The sequence below is a fragment of the Spermophilus citellus genome (genome assembly GCF_964194105.1).
Source record: "Spermophilus citellus genome assembly, chromosome: 6".
Classification (NCBI taxonomy): Eukaryota; Metazoa; Chordata; class Mammalia; order Rodentia; family Sciuridae; genus Spermophilus; species Spermophilus citellus.
Window position 1 is genome coordinate 137,771,960 of NC_138187.1, and position 16,407 is coordinate 137,788,366.

Sequence of the window (16,407 nt, forward strand, 5' to 3'; positions counted from 1 at the left end):
GTCATGATATTTAATCTTCAGAAGGCTTCTGAGAGGGAAACTTGATCAGATAAATAATACATGTGAAGTAACATTTTTTAAATTTCTTTACAAACTGAAAATGCCCAGACAATATACCAAAATAGACCTTTAACGCCCAAAATGCAGGGACTTGTCCAAGAAACCTATACTTTACAATAACAATTGAGAAATCCAGTCTGCAACTCAGACTTTCAGGAAGTCAGATTGCTAATTCCAGTGACACTCCAAAAGACTAAATAATATCTGTAACAAGGAGCCCAAAATGGGCAAATCATGATTAATAACTGACAGCTTCCCTAATTCTGTCCCTGTTTCCAACTAGATAAATCCAAATATGTTCTTCAAACCAGTTACATAGGATGGGTTCCTTCTAGAAAGGCCGCCTTTGTTTTCCAATGTCATCAGCCCCCCATCAGGGCACACCTGCAGTCTTTTTTCCTTCTCTATAAAGCTTTCACAACTCAGCCACTAGACTTGGTGGAGCAAGCTGTAAATAAATGGATTTTGCTTTTATTATTGGGTTCTTGTTCCCACACTGATGAGCTCCTCTTCCATGATAATAGAAGTCTAATGAGGCATTTGGCCAGAGGACTGCAGACTATATACTCAGCCTTTCTTGCTGTTAAATATGTTAGGAGTCTAATTCTGACTAAGGGAAGGAAGCTGAAAATGCTGTGTGGCAGTTTTGAGGAGTAGCTTCAAGATAGTCAGCAAATCCTCTTTGCCTCCTCAAACCTAGGGTGACTTGATGAGCTAGAAAACATTCGATAGATCTGAGCCATATTAGTCCCAGACATTTACATGACAGAGAAGGAATGACAGTATCTGTCAACTACAGTTGTATAATGTGTGAGAAAACAAAGTTCCTGATTAATATTAATCATCACAACAATTTTAGAAAATTAACACTGAAAAGTTATTTAACTGGTTCAAGAACCAGCAGTTTTAAAACTATCTTTACTTTGGGGTTTCTATTACTTCTGGCTGAATGTAAAGCCAATTAATACGACCTTAGAAAAGAAAGTTAATCTCTTAAGCAGTCAAGTCAGGGGCTGACATCCAGGTCGTGTTGGACAAGTCCCTTCTAGAAACATTCTATCCTCTATTCCCTCATGTTTAGAGACACAGGACCAAGGACGGGCTGCTCAGAGAAGTCAAGCTGCAAAAGTGTATCGGAGGGAAGGCCAGTGTGTGGGCCTTTTTCAATTTTTGGATTTGGAATTTCCAGATCATGAAAGAGCCTAAGGTGCCTTTCACCAAGTAAACCAGCCTCAGAATCATTACCATCACTACCAACCATTCATTTCCCATCTACCCTATGTTAAGCATGCACTGAGGTATTTAAAGTATCAAATATGTCTGTTGAACAACTGAGGGGAAAATAATGTAAGACAATTTTGAAAAATACCCTTACCTTTATCATTCTGGATAGATCACCAGCATCTGCTAATTCCAAAACTATGTTTAGTTCATTATCTTCAATGAATGATGCATAATATTTAATTACATTTGGATGGTTGAGTTGCTGAGGAAAAAATTGAAAAATTATCTGCTTTTTACCTTTATTAAGTTACAAAAGTAGAAATAACTGTTAATCTAGCTACTTTTTTAAATTACAGAAATGTTTACAGCATAGTTTTCTTCAATCTAGTGAATTTTAAATATATATTCATCAAAAGTAAAACTAGATATTTTAAATATTTTTTTTAGTTCTCGGCAGACACAACATCTTTGTATGTGGTGCTGAGGATCGAACCTGGGCCGCACGTATGCCAGGCGAGTGCGCTACCGCTTGAGCCACATCCTCAGACCTATTTCAATATTCTTTATTGGAAATAGTTATAAACTTAAAATTTTTTAAAGTACTGCTATGCCAAGTAGGCATATAAATAGATGCAATAAGTGAAGGGCAGAAATTAATAATAACCTATTGCCAAAAATTATATCTTCAAAATGAAAACTGTTATTAAGAGCATTTAGTAGTAAATAAAGTATTTCTTCTTAATCCTATTTTGAAGTTGGGGCTGGTCCTAATGTAACTGTAGTCAGCACCAAAACAAACTAGTGTGTACCAGTAGATACTACATTATCTTAATATCACTATTACTTCAAATATAAATTTATAGAAATAACCCATGTGAGTTGATTCACAAAATCATCCGTAAGAAAAATACAACCTCATATGTGGATCAGTCTATATACACTTTTAGTCTTTTGGTTCAGTCAATCTTGAACTAAGTTAACCCATGACAAATCATTTCTCAAAATTAACAAAAGATAACTCAGGTATGGTGGCTCACGGCTGTAATCCCAGTGACTTAGGAGACTGAGGCAGGAGGATTGCAAGTTCAAAGCCAGCCTCAGCAGAAGCAAGGCACTAGGCAACTCGGTGAGATCTTATCTCTAAATAAAATCCAAAAATAAGGCTGGGGATGTGGCTCAGTGGTCAAGTAGCCCACAGTTCAAGCCCTAGTACCAAAATGTGATTTTCTTCATATTGTCCAGAATATTGTTATTTGTATAACGTAAGTGTACAGAGGTTTAAAGTGGTTACTTTATGGGCCAAGAAATAACTACAACCAATGCAAGAGTCAAAAAGCACGGTTTTGACTTATCTTTTTGGATAAAGTACACCTGTTTAAGGCACTAACACAATGGCTGTATAAAAAACATTCTAATTAATCCGCAGCATTTCATTAAGAAACTTCACTAGGAAATATGACAGACTTCAGTGTATCTGCATTGCTTAAGTAGATGAAATACTGAGTTTCTGACATGCTCTTTATATTCACGCATTGTAAATCTGGAAAAAGATTTTAAAATGTTACTTTAAAATGTATAAACATTTGTATTAGTTCATATTCTCAATATAACACATCTTGAAGTACTAAAACGCATTTATATTACCTAACCTTTAAAATGTCTAGTTGCAATGATCCAGAAAAAATGTCTATGGTTTTATGCTCAATGATCTATTCCCTATTTTGAAAGGGTGATTCCAAAGGTTCCGATTAAATTATTTTACAATAAATCCAGAAGATAACTACATGTTTCTATATGCTGACATTCTAACATACTTAAATCTAAAAAAACTTTTTGCTTAGAAGTCTGACGTTTCAATCACTTTTATCAACATTCAGTTATGCTCAAATAGTCCACGGTTTATTGTTTACCTTAAGGAGATCGATTTCTTTGATGCAATCAGCACGAGCTTTGGCATCCATTAAATCAAATATCTAAAAATAAAATACAGAATTATTTAACAAAACTATGGTTCAAGCTACAATATAAATTCATTATACTACTCTACGCATAATTACATGAACACAAAAAACAGTCTTTACTCAGTGACGAACTAAGTGCTGAAGCTTCCATTCTTCCCTCAAAAGGCAGTCAGTAATAAAACTAGAAGCAAACAGCTAGACATCTTTTGACATTCAGGTCTCAAGTTCAAGTGAAGAGAATGAATGCTATGATCACTAAGATAATAGAATAATGAATGTACACTGATCAGTTAATATGTGTTAAACACATTACGTAAGCTACCTTATTTAATCCTTATAAAGACATGTTTTGCCATTTTTTCAGATGAAGATAAAGGAGACTGACCAAAGGTCACACAGTTCATTGATCAAATAGAATTTGTTACCCAACTAAAACAGTTTGAACAGATGAAAACATGTAATATGTGGATTTTTTTTCAAAATGACAATTTTCTTCTCTACATGAAAGTTATCTGGAGACCAGAGACTTTGAGTCCTGTTTTGTGACTGCATCACTGTCAGTTCTTAGCTCCAATGCATGTCCAAAATGTCTTCTCCGGTTCCCACCATCAAGTATGTGACCCAGACAGCCCCTGAGAAGAAACGCAGCAGAGTTCACCTTCCCTTTGAGAACACATACGTGGAGCCCAATCCTGGCTCCAGGCACCACTGACCACAGCTTAGTTACTTAGGATCTCGGGCTCGAAGCTCCCAGCTGACTTTTGCAGTTTCTAATGTAGAAGTAAAGAATGAATTTAGGGGAACATAGCAAACTGATGGAAGAGATTTATTTTCCCCTAGAGAAACTACAAACTAACTCTTTTCAACCTTGTAGTTTTCCTTGTGTAGCAGGGCACAAACAGTGAGGGTGGGAAGAGTAGTGTTATTACGATACTTCAGTAGTGAAATAAGCATTTAACTCACCTAGCGACAACAGCACTGTATTTAAATGACAGGGTCAGGTCATAGAAAGGTACAATTAGGTATTTGGAAAAGGTTCAAGTAAGTATTCCCAGTGATCCAAAATGAGTGTGGGAATATATGCCAAAGACAATTCACATCCCTAAATTTTTTTATTCTCCTCTGATAGCAGTCCCGAATTTTCATTTTCTAATACATATCTTTATTACATGTACTTTTGTTACCAACTTTGTGGGAAGAAAATTGTTAGGTTTTGACAAAAAGCTAAATATTGTTAGACCAAACTATACTTAACATCTGGTCCCGAGTATGTAACACTCATGTAATTTGATAATTGCAAGTTAAGAGTTCATATAGGAAAGAAAGCTGGAGTAATACTTTCTACACATTTCATAGCAACTGCTCCAATTTAAACATAAATACCTGTGATTTAAAGAGGCAATATTGGAAAACTACTAACATCCATTGTTCAATAGAAATTTCCTTCCCTCTATTGATCTGGTATGTAGTTTTTTAAAAACCAGTATCTCGTGGACATGAATATACCACAGTGAATCTCAAGGTCAAATATAAGTACATAGGAAAGTTGGTCAGATCCATTCCACTGTTGGTCCCTTATCCTGTCCCCCCTGCTATCTACTATTTTGACGGAATCCCCACCCTTTCCCCCCCCTTATTTTGGACTAGCTTCCACATCAGAGAAAACAATTTTTTGTTTTTTGGGACTGGCTTATTTCACTTAGATATAACTGGAGACTATCCTACTATTTACCAGCAAGTAGGCATAATATGGCTAATGTTCCACTGTGTACGTATACTGCATATTATTTATCCCTTCAAGGGCACCGAGGTTGATACGCATCCATTATTTATGGGGTGATATTGCTTGTGGGTAAAAAATTGGTCCTTTAAGTGACAAAATGTTACTCTTAAGTCTAAAGCAGAGACATATACACACAGTATTTAGACCATGATTTTTTTTTAGTGGCAGGGAAGCATAATTAGGAAAAATCTGTTTAAAAGCCCCTTGAAAGATCATAAATAAAGGTCAAGAAATATTGATCTAATGTGAATACAGAATTAATACAATTATTTTGTGTATCTGAAAACAAGGCAATATACTGCAAAAAGAACCAATAAGTCAGTAGTGCAAACTAATTGAAAATATTAGATTTTTAGTCAACATCTTGATCAAGTTTTCTAATTAAAATCAATATGCACCAGGAAAAGTAGGTGCATAACTCCAAAGTAGTGCACACCAAGGCTTCTTGGTTAGGGAAGGAATGAAAGGACACCAACCAGTGAGTACTGATCTCTCGACATGTGTGGCTTTTACTCTTTACCACAACATTATTAGACGTAGTGCTGGCTCCAAGACAGAGATGGAGACTCAGAGGTTAAATAACATAGTCATACATCCATTAAGTACCAGAACGAGGACTTGAAGCCAGGTTTTTTCAGCTCCAGTGGTCCAGACAGATGTGAAGTCTTAACAGACAACCAATGAGTACTGAAACGTGTAAAGTGTAACATCAGAAAGCTCAAGAAGGAATTCTCACATGGAGAAGGTATAATAAAGCTGGAAAGAATAATGGGATTCTAACCAGCCAGAAGTAATAGGTATCTTACGCATGAAAGTAAACATAGTAATTATATAAACTTATTCTAACAGGTAACTTGCTGGATATCATTTTTTAATATTCAAAGATGCACAAGCTTCTAATATTTCATTTTAAAAAATGCACGTAGTAGAGTAGAACAAGGGTCACTAGGTGCTAAAAAGGCATGATACATACCAAAATACTACATGAGTAATAAATTCTAAGGTTTTACAGCATGGTAGACTGACTAGAGTTCACAGCATTTCATTAGTTTTGCGGGGCTGTTAAGCATCTTTTCATAGTTTTGTACATCCTTTTTGGACATATGTCTGACACTTTTAATTGGGGAATGAAATGTTAAAGCACACCTGGTAGGGTTCTTCACTAAAGGAATAAGCTTAGCTGAGTGTGGTAGTGCACACCTGTAATCCAAGTGGCTTGGGAGGCTGAGGCAGGAATATCCAGAGTTAAAAATCAAGCCTCAGTAGTGTAGCAAGATCCCATCTCAATTTAAAAAAAGGCAGGGGTTGCTGGGGATATGACTCAGTGGTTCAGCACCCCTGGTACCAAACACAAAGGAGTAAGTTTCACATTTAATTATTTCATATACAAAAATCATTCATCCCCCAAATTGCTAAGAAGATGCCCTAAAAATGATGTTGCTACTATATAACATGTCCAACAAACAGTAACACACTCAGAAAAACTTAAACTTGATGTGAGCTGTATGTATGAGATGTGAACAGAGACTGCTTGTGCATAAAACTCAATGTCAAGAAAAATAACTGATCCTGGCCAAATCAAGAATGTTGATGCCATTCTCAAAAACTACTAGGCACCAGGGATTTGACATAACCCAATACGCTGGGAAGCAAGAAAGTTTAAAAAGCTGGCACTAGTCATTAAGATAAAGGAAAATCACAAACTTGGAGATATCACAAAGACATTACTGGGAAATTGAATTTGTGTAAAGAAATAATATAAGATGGAATAAGAGTGTTAGTAAACTGTAATTAGAAAATACCAAGATGTATACATGGTAATTACAAATCTTGTTTCCAGTTTTAATGGAGTTCAATAAAATTAAAAGTCATACCTCAAAACACTAACTATACATTGCAGGCATAGTTAAGGCATAACTAATTTTGATCCAATCACATCTATAAATTCCTTTAATGAGAAATTCATAAGTGTTTACCTTATTTTTTCTAATAGCCAAACCACTCAAGACAAAATACTGAATCTTTAGATGAAGTCATTCCCAAATTCAAAGGTACTGATTTCATGTACAATATTAAAATGCATAAAAAGTCTGGACTTTGTGCATATTGTGTGTAATTCTACAATCTTGAGTAAGACTGTTTCAGGTCTATCAAAGTTTCTTTGGATTTCCAAGCTTGAGTTGTGGTTATTCAAGTATTGGCTGATAAATTCTTGGTACTGTTTGAATCACTTTTTAAAAATTTCTTCAAATTTTGCCAAATCACTTGTACCTAATGAAACTGAAAAGGTTAACACTAGATATTTTAAAAAGGAAAAAGTCTACCAAGTAACAGAAACATCTTTTAATAAAAAAGGCATGTATCAAGGACTAGGGTTGTGGCTCAGTGGTGGAACACTCGCCTAGCATGTGTGAGGTACTAGGTTCTATCCTCAGCACCACACAAAAATAAAGGCATTCTGTCCATCTATAACTACAAAAAAAAATCTTTAAAAGAGCATGTATCAAATTATTAGAACACATAAAATGTAAAAAAGGTGCTACTACTTAACACATGTATGACGACAAATGGTGTAACTTTGTACAACCAGATAGATGAAAAGTTGTGCTGTGTGTAGTGTGAATCATAATGCACTCTAAAGTCATGACAACTTAAAAACGGGGAGGGGAGTGATGCGCCTACGAGTTTGACAATACCTGTATATGTCATTTTAAATAGGTGTTAAAGATACGGAAAGCTAAAAAAAATCCCCTTGGCCTTACCAGTTTCTAGGGTCTGAATTCAGCAGCCCAGTCTTTTCCCCGTTATGCTCTCACCCTGGAACATGGCTCTCAATTCTTCCCACTATTCACATCCCTCTTAACTATATATAGTGTTGTACTAATTTTCTATCAGTCTATATAAAATCCTTAGTGGTCTCACAGATCCTCCCCAGCCTTTGCTGACGGTGAGGGAGGAAGATGGAGAACCTTACCATTTCAGATGAAAGAGTGCATTTGTTAAGCATACTAGTTATCAGGGCTCATCTGTCCAAGAAGATATAACATGAGCCCACTCAGCACGAATTTATATAGGCTGTAATAGTTTTCATTTGTTAACTGAATGCAAATTTCTGGTACTTTTCCTAATTGACATGTAGGCAAAGACTTTTCCTTCTGAAGCCCATTTCTTTGGAGTGGTAGAAGGTGAGTGAAGGAGTTAGAAGATCTATGGCAGAAGGACCACAATCACTGAACAAAATAATTGCCGAATACTATAAAGGTGTCCACCATCAGCTCCTCCCCGAGTATAAAAGCATTCTTCAGAAACTGTCCTCACTCCACCCCCTAGTTTTCATGAGCCTACCTTTCTCAGCCAAGTCACTCCTGTGTCAAAACTAGAAATTAAAAGACAGGGCTCAATTTCTTATCAGCTCTTCAAATACCTGGATAATGGTGGTACAGAACTAAATACCTGGTTGTGTCAATAATTATTCTCGAACTATTAAAAACCCTCTGTTTCTAAGTGGATGTCTGAATTCAAAAGTGTAGTATGTAGTGATTTAAGTGAAAGCTGTTCAACAGGTTTTTAAAAAATTATTGTGAAATTAATGTTATTCATATTTTGTAAAAGTCTGAAGCTCAACAAAGCTTAGTCACGGTTGGGGCCAAACATCAAAAAGCCACCAGCTAGTGGTACACTGGAAACAAAGTGAGAATGTGGGTACAAAAAAAAATCTAAAATCATGAGTAGAAAGAGATGCTATTGAAGGGAACAAAAAGGACATCTTGAGAATTAGGAGAGCCAAGTTTTAAGAAGTTACAGGTACAGAAGCAACAGATTCCATAGGGATAACAGTAAAAGTGAATTGATCATGTTGAGGCAAATGAGGAAAGCTGATGTGAGAAATGGAGCAAAAGTGGGGAGAGGAAAAACGAAGCAGAAAAAGATGATTTCATCCAGCATAACGTTAAAGGAGGAAGGATTCCTACATCTATGCAGTCATGAAAGCACACTGGTTAGCAAGGTTCATCTGTCCAAGAGTACATGAGTCCACTCAGCACAAAGTGATATGGGCTGAGGCTGTAATAGTTTTCTTTCAGGGTAGTGGTTTTTAACATTCTAGTCAACCTAATAATTCTATATCCTCTGCCTTTGGATTTTTCTTCCATTGTGATTAGAATATATTCAAGTAGAAAGTACAATAGAATTCGGTTTCTAAGAAAAGCAAGTACTTTAAGCTATGGGACTGAAAAATTATTACATGTAAACAGACAATAATTTGTGGAGATAAACCAATATGGGGGATTCTAATGTGAGCAATCACTTTATAAATTGCTCAAATAACTCACAAGGGTCCATAAGACCTATGAAGTGAAATCAGATCTTCATTAAAAGGTCTGAAGAATATGATAATAGCAGCTGGGAGTCAGGACGAGGTCCAGGAGCAATTTTGGTCAGAAAGAAAAAGCGACAGGTGGGAACTGTAGTTAGAGGATTTTTGCGAACTTGGAACAGGTGAAGTACAAGAGACCATGATGGTGGGATGAGAGGGTGGACCGAGTACCACGGAGTTAGGGAGGTGGAAAGATCATGACCTAGTCTCAGTAGAGTCAACGTAATGCCAGAAATGCCAATGGATGGGAAAAAAATGACAATGAAAACTGTAGTGCCAACTGACGGACAAGGGTGAAAAACATGAAGTGGCAGTGGAAAGCAAGATGGAAGGAAGAAGAATATCATGTCCACGTTATGACGAAAGAAGCACCCGACATTGGAAAACGTTGTGAGGAAATTGAGAATGTCGGAGAAAGGCAAGACACATTGAAGAAGCATAACTGAAATACTATTGGCAGAAAAAAAGTCAAGTACACTGTTGCTTCAAGCCTGCCTCTACCATTGAAGCTATAAGATTACTTGTTTTGCAGAATGTATACATTTTTGAAAATCTCTAATTCCTATTCATATTAAGCTGCTTAAAATTTTTTAATTAGCAATCTGTAGCCTTATTCTTCTATATCAACGAAGACAACTCCATTTTCTACACAGCATCCAGTGGCAATCCTTAAAAAAAAAAATAAAACATTTTATAACTCGCCTGCTTCATCGACTGTTCTTTACCTTTATAGCAACATATATAAGCACTCTTCATAATGTGCATACAAAACTGGTTCCCTTTTTAGCTCTATAACCTCATGCTGCTTCTGCCTCTTTCTTACCTTATTGACTGAAATCACAAAAATCTGTTCTCTATGTATTTTAAATGTATCCTGTTCTTCAGAGCCTTTACCTTTTCTACAACTTCTCAGATGAGTAACACTTTGTTCTCCATCTCAAGAGATCCTTATCATTCAAAGATGCCTTTCTTTATGTGAGTCTGTAATACCACATGCTGGTCATTTCCTTTATGGCTATAATTATTTAACCTGTCTCCTTCTATGAAAAATGTTGATCACAATTATTGAGACCCTAGTGGTGTGTATAGCGTCAGATAGGTCCTCAATAAACATAATAAAAAGTTGAGGATCATTACTTCAGTTATATGTATTCACTGGGCCTTGATACTAGAAGAATTTTTTTTTAAATATTTATTTTTTAGTTATCGGCAGACACAACATCTTTGTTGGTATGTGTTGCTGAGGATCGAACCCAGGCCGCACGCATGCCAGGCGAGCGCGCTACCACTTGAGCCACATCCCCAGCCCATAGAAGAATTTTTAAATCAAAAAATTTTTAAGACAAGCCCAGTCAAAATTTGCATTAACATAGTAATAATGCTAAGGTGTCATTGATGCTGAAGAAAAAAATAATTCTGAAAGGAAAAATTATTTTGTTGATGTCCACTGAATCATTTAAACATTTTAACAACAGCTATCTATTTATGGCATGTATAAAAATTCATTGTGGATCCAAAATGTAGATAATAATTCAGTAAGACAGTTTATTTCTTTTATGCCTAGAGAGATTTTAATATGACTGCAAGTAGAGATAAGTTAACTTTGGGGATAAAAGCCTGGGTCATCTTTTCTAGTACAATTAACTGCAGTTTGGTACAGTGTTTTCTAATTTTCCTAAATGGCATTTACGGGTTATTCTTAAAAATGGTCCTTGATATTTATTCCAAAAAGAACTGGAAGTTTGAGGGAAATCTATACTTTGAATTATAGTGTCATAAAAGCCCCAAAATAAGAGCTGGGTCAAATGGTGGTTCCATTCCCAATTTACCAAGGATTTTCCATATTGGCTACACCAATGTGCAGTCCTACTAGCAGTGTATGAATACCTTTTTCCCCAGCAACACTTATATTAAAATGGCATACTACAGGGACACAGCCACATTAATGTTTATAGCAGCATGATTCACAATAGCTAAACTGTGGAACCAACCTAGACGCCCTTCAGTAGATGGATTTAAAAAAAAAAAAAGCATACATACACAATGGAATATTACTCAGCAATGAAAGAATAAAATCATGGCATTTGCAGGTAAATGGAAGGAAGTACAGAAGATAATCCTAAGAGAAGTTAGCCAATCCCCCAAAAAAACAAATGCTTTCTCTGGTGGAAGGAGGCTGATTCATAGTGAAGTAGGGAGAGGGAACAGGGGAGAAATAGACAAACTCTAGATAAGGCAGAGGGGGCACGGAGTTTGGATAATGATGGTGGAATATAATGCACATCATTATCCAAAGTACATGTATGAAGACAAATTGGTATGAATACACTTTGTATATGATCAGAGATTAAAAATTTGCTGTTTACGTGTAATATGAATGGTGGTGTCATTAAAAAAAGCCTGCAAGATGATTTTAGTAATCAATACACACTGAAAGACTGACTATATGGCTACAGAGGTTATAACAGTGAAATTATGCCATGACCCTATGGAAGAAGCCATCATCATCCACAGGTTTTTAATTACATGCAAACTTGCAGAATCTAGAATCAGGTCAAAAATTAAACAAGTAAAAGTGAAGCACCGACATCATCAATAAGGAAGTTGGGTTGTTTTGTGGTCATTTAGACCAAAAAGATGAATTTTGACAAAATACATTATACTTTTTCTAAGTAAACGTATACATTTTAGCTTTCATTTTAAAACAATCTCACCGACAATGGATTTGCACAGTGATTTTGCACGTACAACTTAATAGTAAGCAAAGAGAAACTAAGGATAAAAACATATCCTTTATTAGTATTAAACAATTAACGTAATAGTCAAAGAACCAAGCTACAGTAAGACCCAAAATTCTTACTAATAGTATACCATGCCACTTGATTAATAAAAACCACTTCGAATTGTACAACCCTAGTCAATGAGCTAAATATTACAAAATAGATCTAAACACCTTTCATAATCTTCCAAAATGAAGTACTGAAATTTCATATACCTCCATCCCCCCTCGCCTGTGTGAAGACTTTTCCCTACTCCTACCTGTACTCAAGGTCATTCTCCAAAATGCCCATCTACTGGTTTTAGAACTGTATCACCATCAAAATCCCATGGAGTCCAATTGTGTTTATCTTAGTGTTACAAAAGACTTGCACACTAAGTGATCAATAAACACTGGAATGAACTGAAGATGGCAGGCAGGTTGAGAGGAAAGAACAATCTGGCTATGGGATTTCAAATTGTTACATCAGTTAAGGCACCATCTTATTTTTTGCAAATGAACCATGATGGGAAAAAGATTGGTTACTGCTGTCATGTACAGCCGGCTCTCAGATCCTTTTATAGTTTCAAAGAAGTAATATCAGTTCAGTACACACACTTTTTCCCCATGTACAGGTAAAACACGATCTTGTAAAAAAAAAAAAATTATTCTTTTTTCAAAGCCGTGCATAAGTGAACTGGAGGGTGGGCATTAAGAGCTAAACTGAGCAATCTGGATGGTAGTTTGAAAGTGTTTCATTGATCTGAAGAGTACAGGAAAGGACCAGGGGTCAGAGAAAGGGGAAATACTAGGAAACGATATTGGGCAACTCATATTGTTTTATTGTGTGCCTGTACAAATATACAACTCCCAACATTGTGTACAACTATAATAAACCTACAAAAAATATGTGAAAGGAAAGATTTGTAACCCAAGAAATCAGTGACAAAAGCAATACATTACATATGAACCCCACAGAAGTACTCAGGAAGGATTCTAGCAGAGCTGGGACAGTAGAAATCACTCTACACGCAAGTAATGTAGCCTTAAAATAATAAAAGCGAATTCAGTATTTGGCTCTTTATGAATTTAAATTATCTGCTTAATGGTGCTTTAAAAGTATTTAAGTTGCAGACATGACTTTTTAAAGAAGAACCATGGACTTTCTTGCTCACACAGTGTAATACATCATGAGAATCAATAACACGTCTGAAATGCAAATAAATTTCTCCTCACAAAGGCATAAGACATCGTTTCCTAATTTAAAAGGAGGTACATATAGCTCTACAACATCATTTCTCTCGATAATGAGTTATATTTTCAACTCCAAGATACCATAACGTCAGCTTTTTAGGAGGAAAGGAATGACAAAAGCCAAGAGATTATGTTCAACCTCCGAGAGCAACGTGAGGTTTATCAGAACAAAATGGAGACAGTTTAAGGGGAAATCAGCCTGAATGAAAATGCAATTGTCCAAATTCAGTCATCCCTCTTCAAAATTAATAGGAAGCAAAATATAGACAAGGAGAAACAGCTCAGATAGTACCATGAGAGACCTAGAAGAGTCTTATTTGCTTTCTGTTTAAACAGTGCCTGCACTCTTCACAGTGAAATATCACATTTATAGCCTGGCTTAAGTCCCCAGTCCACCAAATCCAACAACTCAAATTGACATCTCCATTCTGTCAACACTCATTTAAATTAGGAATCTATCCATGCTATGAAGTTTAACATGTAATTGTTCCAGACTGACTTTTTGCCCTGAAGGTAGACACAAAAGCACTAGGTTTTTTTTTTTTTAATTTCCCTCACTACTTAGATAAATACAATAAAAATTTATTACACCAAAAAAAAAATCAAAGCTTACTTTTGTAAGGGAGAAAAACATCACCTTTTTTATAAAGTCATCTTCTTTATAAGCATTAGTATCTGCATTCCAGAATTTGTTCTCTAAGTGACATGTTAGTAGAGAGATTATTGCAATACTTATATGTTGCTCATGTGGAAGTAAACTAACTTTAGAAAACTTGCCACTAACTTATGGGACACATGCATGCCCTATGGCCTATCATCTCCACTCTTAAGCAAAAATGACAAATTCTTGCATGTGTATACCAGGAGACACACTAAGAAACCCTAGAAATATTTATGATACAAGAAAAAAACAGCCATGTAAACAGCAATTAACAAGAATAATTTATACTATAGCCATGTATCCCAATATGGATTAACTACACACACGTGGTACCATGTGAAAAGTCAAGTTTTGTACTGGGGGTATGTTTGTGTGAAATATACTTCACTCTTACAAAATTCAAAACTAAAGTAAACATTTCAGTTGAAAAATTTCTAGAGATAAATTAAAAATTATAAAGGAAAAGGAGTGATACAGTTAGTAAATTCAGGAAAAGCTTACCTCTGAGGGAAGAGTGACACAGAATGAAAATAGTAAGCTGGTTTGTAAATGTGACAGCATCTATTATAATTTATATCTAACACATGTAAGAAAATCTTCCCAAAATATTTCATTTTTAAAATATAAATAAAACCATTTATTTCTGGAATGTTTCAATGCTTCAACAACTTACATAAGACATTTAGGTTTCAAAGGTCATCAGAGCAAAGACATAAGGGTTGCACAGAAGAATGAAAAGCCTATGGCAGAGGTGAACAATAAGTAATGGAAACAGGGAAACAAAACTACATGATGTCATACACACACTAAGGAAGAAAGTACTTGTACTTTCTAGGGCAGAGGATCTCAGTAGGGCCAGCAAAACTTGGCAGAGCTCTGGCCAAGTGAACATTCCAGGAACTAGGATTCAGTGGGACTAGAACACTCTTGGGTTAGGACAGGACTTGGCAAGAGGAACTGGACAAAGATAAATGAACTTGAAAAAGAATACAGTCTAGACTGGACAACAAAACTGATTTTAAACGATACCAACACCATAGGAAATGTTAAGTCAGATGTTAAACCTTTAATAAAGTTCACTTATTCTCTTTCCAGTTATTGACAGTGTAGTGTAACTGCCACTTATTAACTTTAAGCAATATATTTTGTGAATCTAGTTTCCTACTCTGACACCCACAGATGGAGGACTTCAGCTAAGAATTTAGTGTCTAAGTAGAAGGATGGCAACACCCAGAAATGTAAAGTTGTGAAAGCTTTCCCAAGATCACTCCAGTCAATTGCTTGATTCTAGCGAGCAATGCCACCAAATGTTTAGAAGTAATGTTAAAACCAAAAGTTAATTTCTACTATTACTCTCAATTCATACTTTGAATATTGCATTTTAATTCTTTGCTAGCATTCTCATCTTAGGATATCATTTACCCAATCATTACAGAAATACTTCTCTATTTCTCATAGGGTAACCCTACAATTAAAATTAAAATCCTCTTACCTGTACTTTTTTTAAAGCTACTGCCACTCCATCCAACAGACAGGCTGCTCTATATACTTCACTAAATTGTCCACGACCAATCTTCTTTTCTATTCGGAAGTTGGCTAACGTATTATAGCCCATATCCGGTCGTAAGGCCTTCTGTAATTGAAAATGTCAGAAAAAGTTTCAGTCACACAATATACATTCATCATCATTTCCACTTAAGTAGGTAATACCTACAGTAAGCTTGCAAGTATTCATTTATTCAACAATTATTTACTGAAGACCTATGCATGCTAGGCACTATACTGTACACTAAGGACAGAGTAGCAAACTAAACATTCGATAATCTCTGAACTCAAGGAACTTACATCTGTAGTGGGGGGTGATAATTACTCAAGTAACTGTGAAATACATACAAGGTATATGATGTAGGAAAGGCTAAAAACTTATCAATGAAGAGAAATTCAACTTGGGAATGAGAGCTTTCCAAATTTTAGTTTAGAACTCCCTGTAACTTGTCTTTAACTCACAGACTATAAACTAGTCTTATATACATTATAGTATTTGATTTTTTCTTTTTCTGTTTTTCAGTTGAAATGGACCTTATACACACATACAGTCCAACATGGTAACTATCGCATGAAATACTTAGCGTCTTCAAAGTTATGTAGCTTCCTCATAAAGTATTTCCAGTGGTAGTGAGTTTATTAGCACATCATTATATTTTTAAATAATATTTCCATTAGTTTTCCTCCTGGAAAAAGTCATTTCTTCAACATTTTTTGGTGCTTACTATATACTGGACACCAGGCTAACTGCTAGGAAAAAAGTCAGAAATATATTCTGTTTACCCA

The 16,407-nt window shown here is 35.6% G+C and overlaps 1 protein-coding gene across 2 annotated transcripts in view; it reads right to left on the reverse strand.

Annotated features, from left to right (window-relative positions):
- Nucleotides 1-16,407, reverse strand: part of NEK7 (NIMA related kinase 7) — a 126,129-nt gene that overhangs the window by 40,005 nt on the left and 69,717 nt on the right. For both annotated transcript variants that reach the window (XM_081300538.1, XM_081300537.1), the window contains exons 3-5: nt 15,569-15,709; nt 3,195-3,257; nt 1,436-1,546 (exon numbers count right to left, since the gene is read on the reverse strand). In XM_081300538.1, coding sequence (XP_081156664.1) covers nt 1,436-1,546; nt 3,195-3,257; nt 15,569-15,709 — 315 coding nt within the window. The remainder of the gene's footprint in view (nt 1-1,435; nt 1,547-3,194; nt 3,258-15,568; nt 15,710-16,407) is intronic.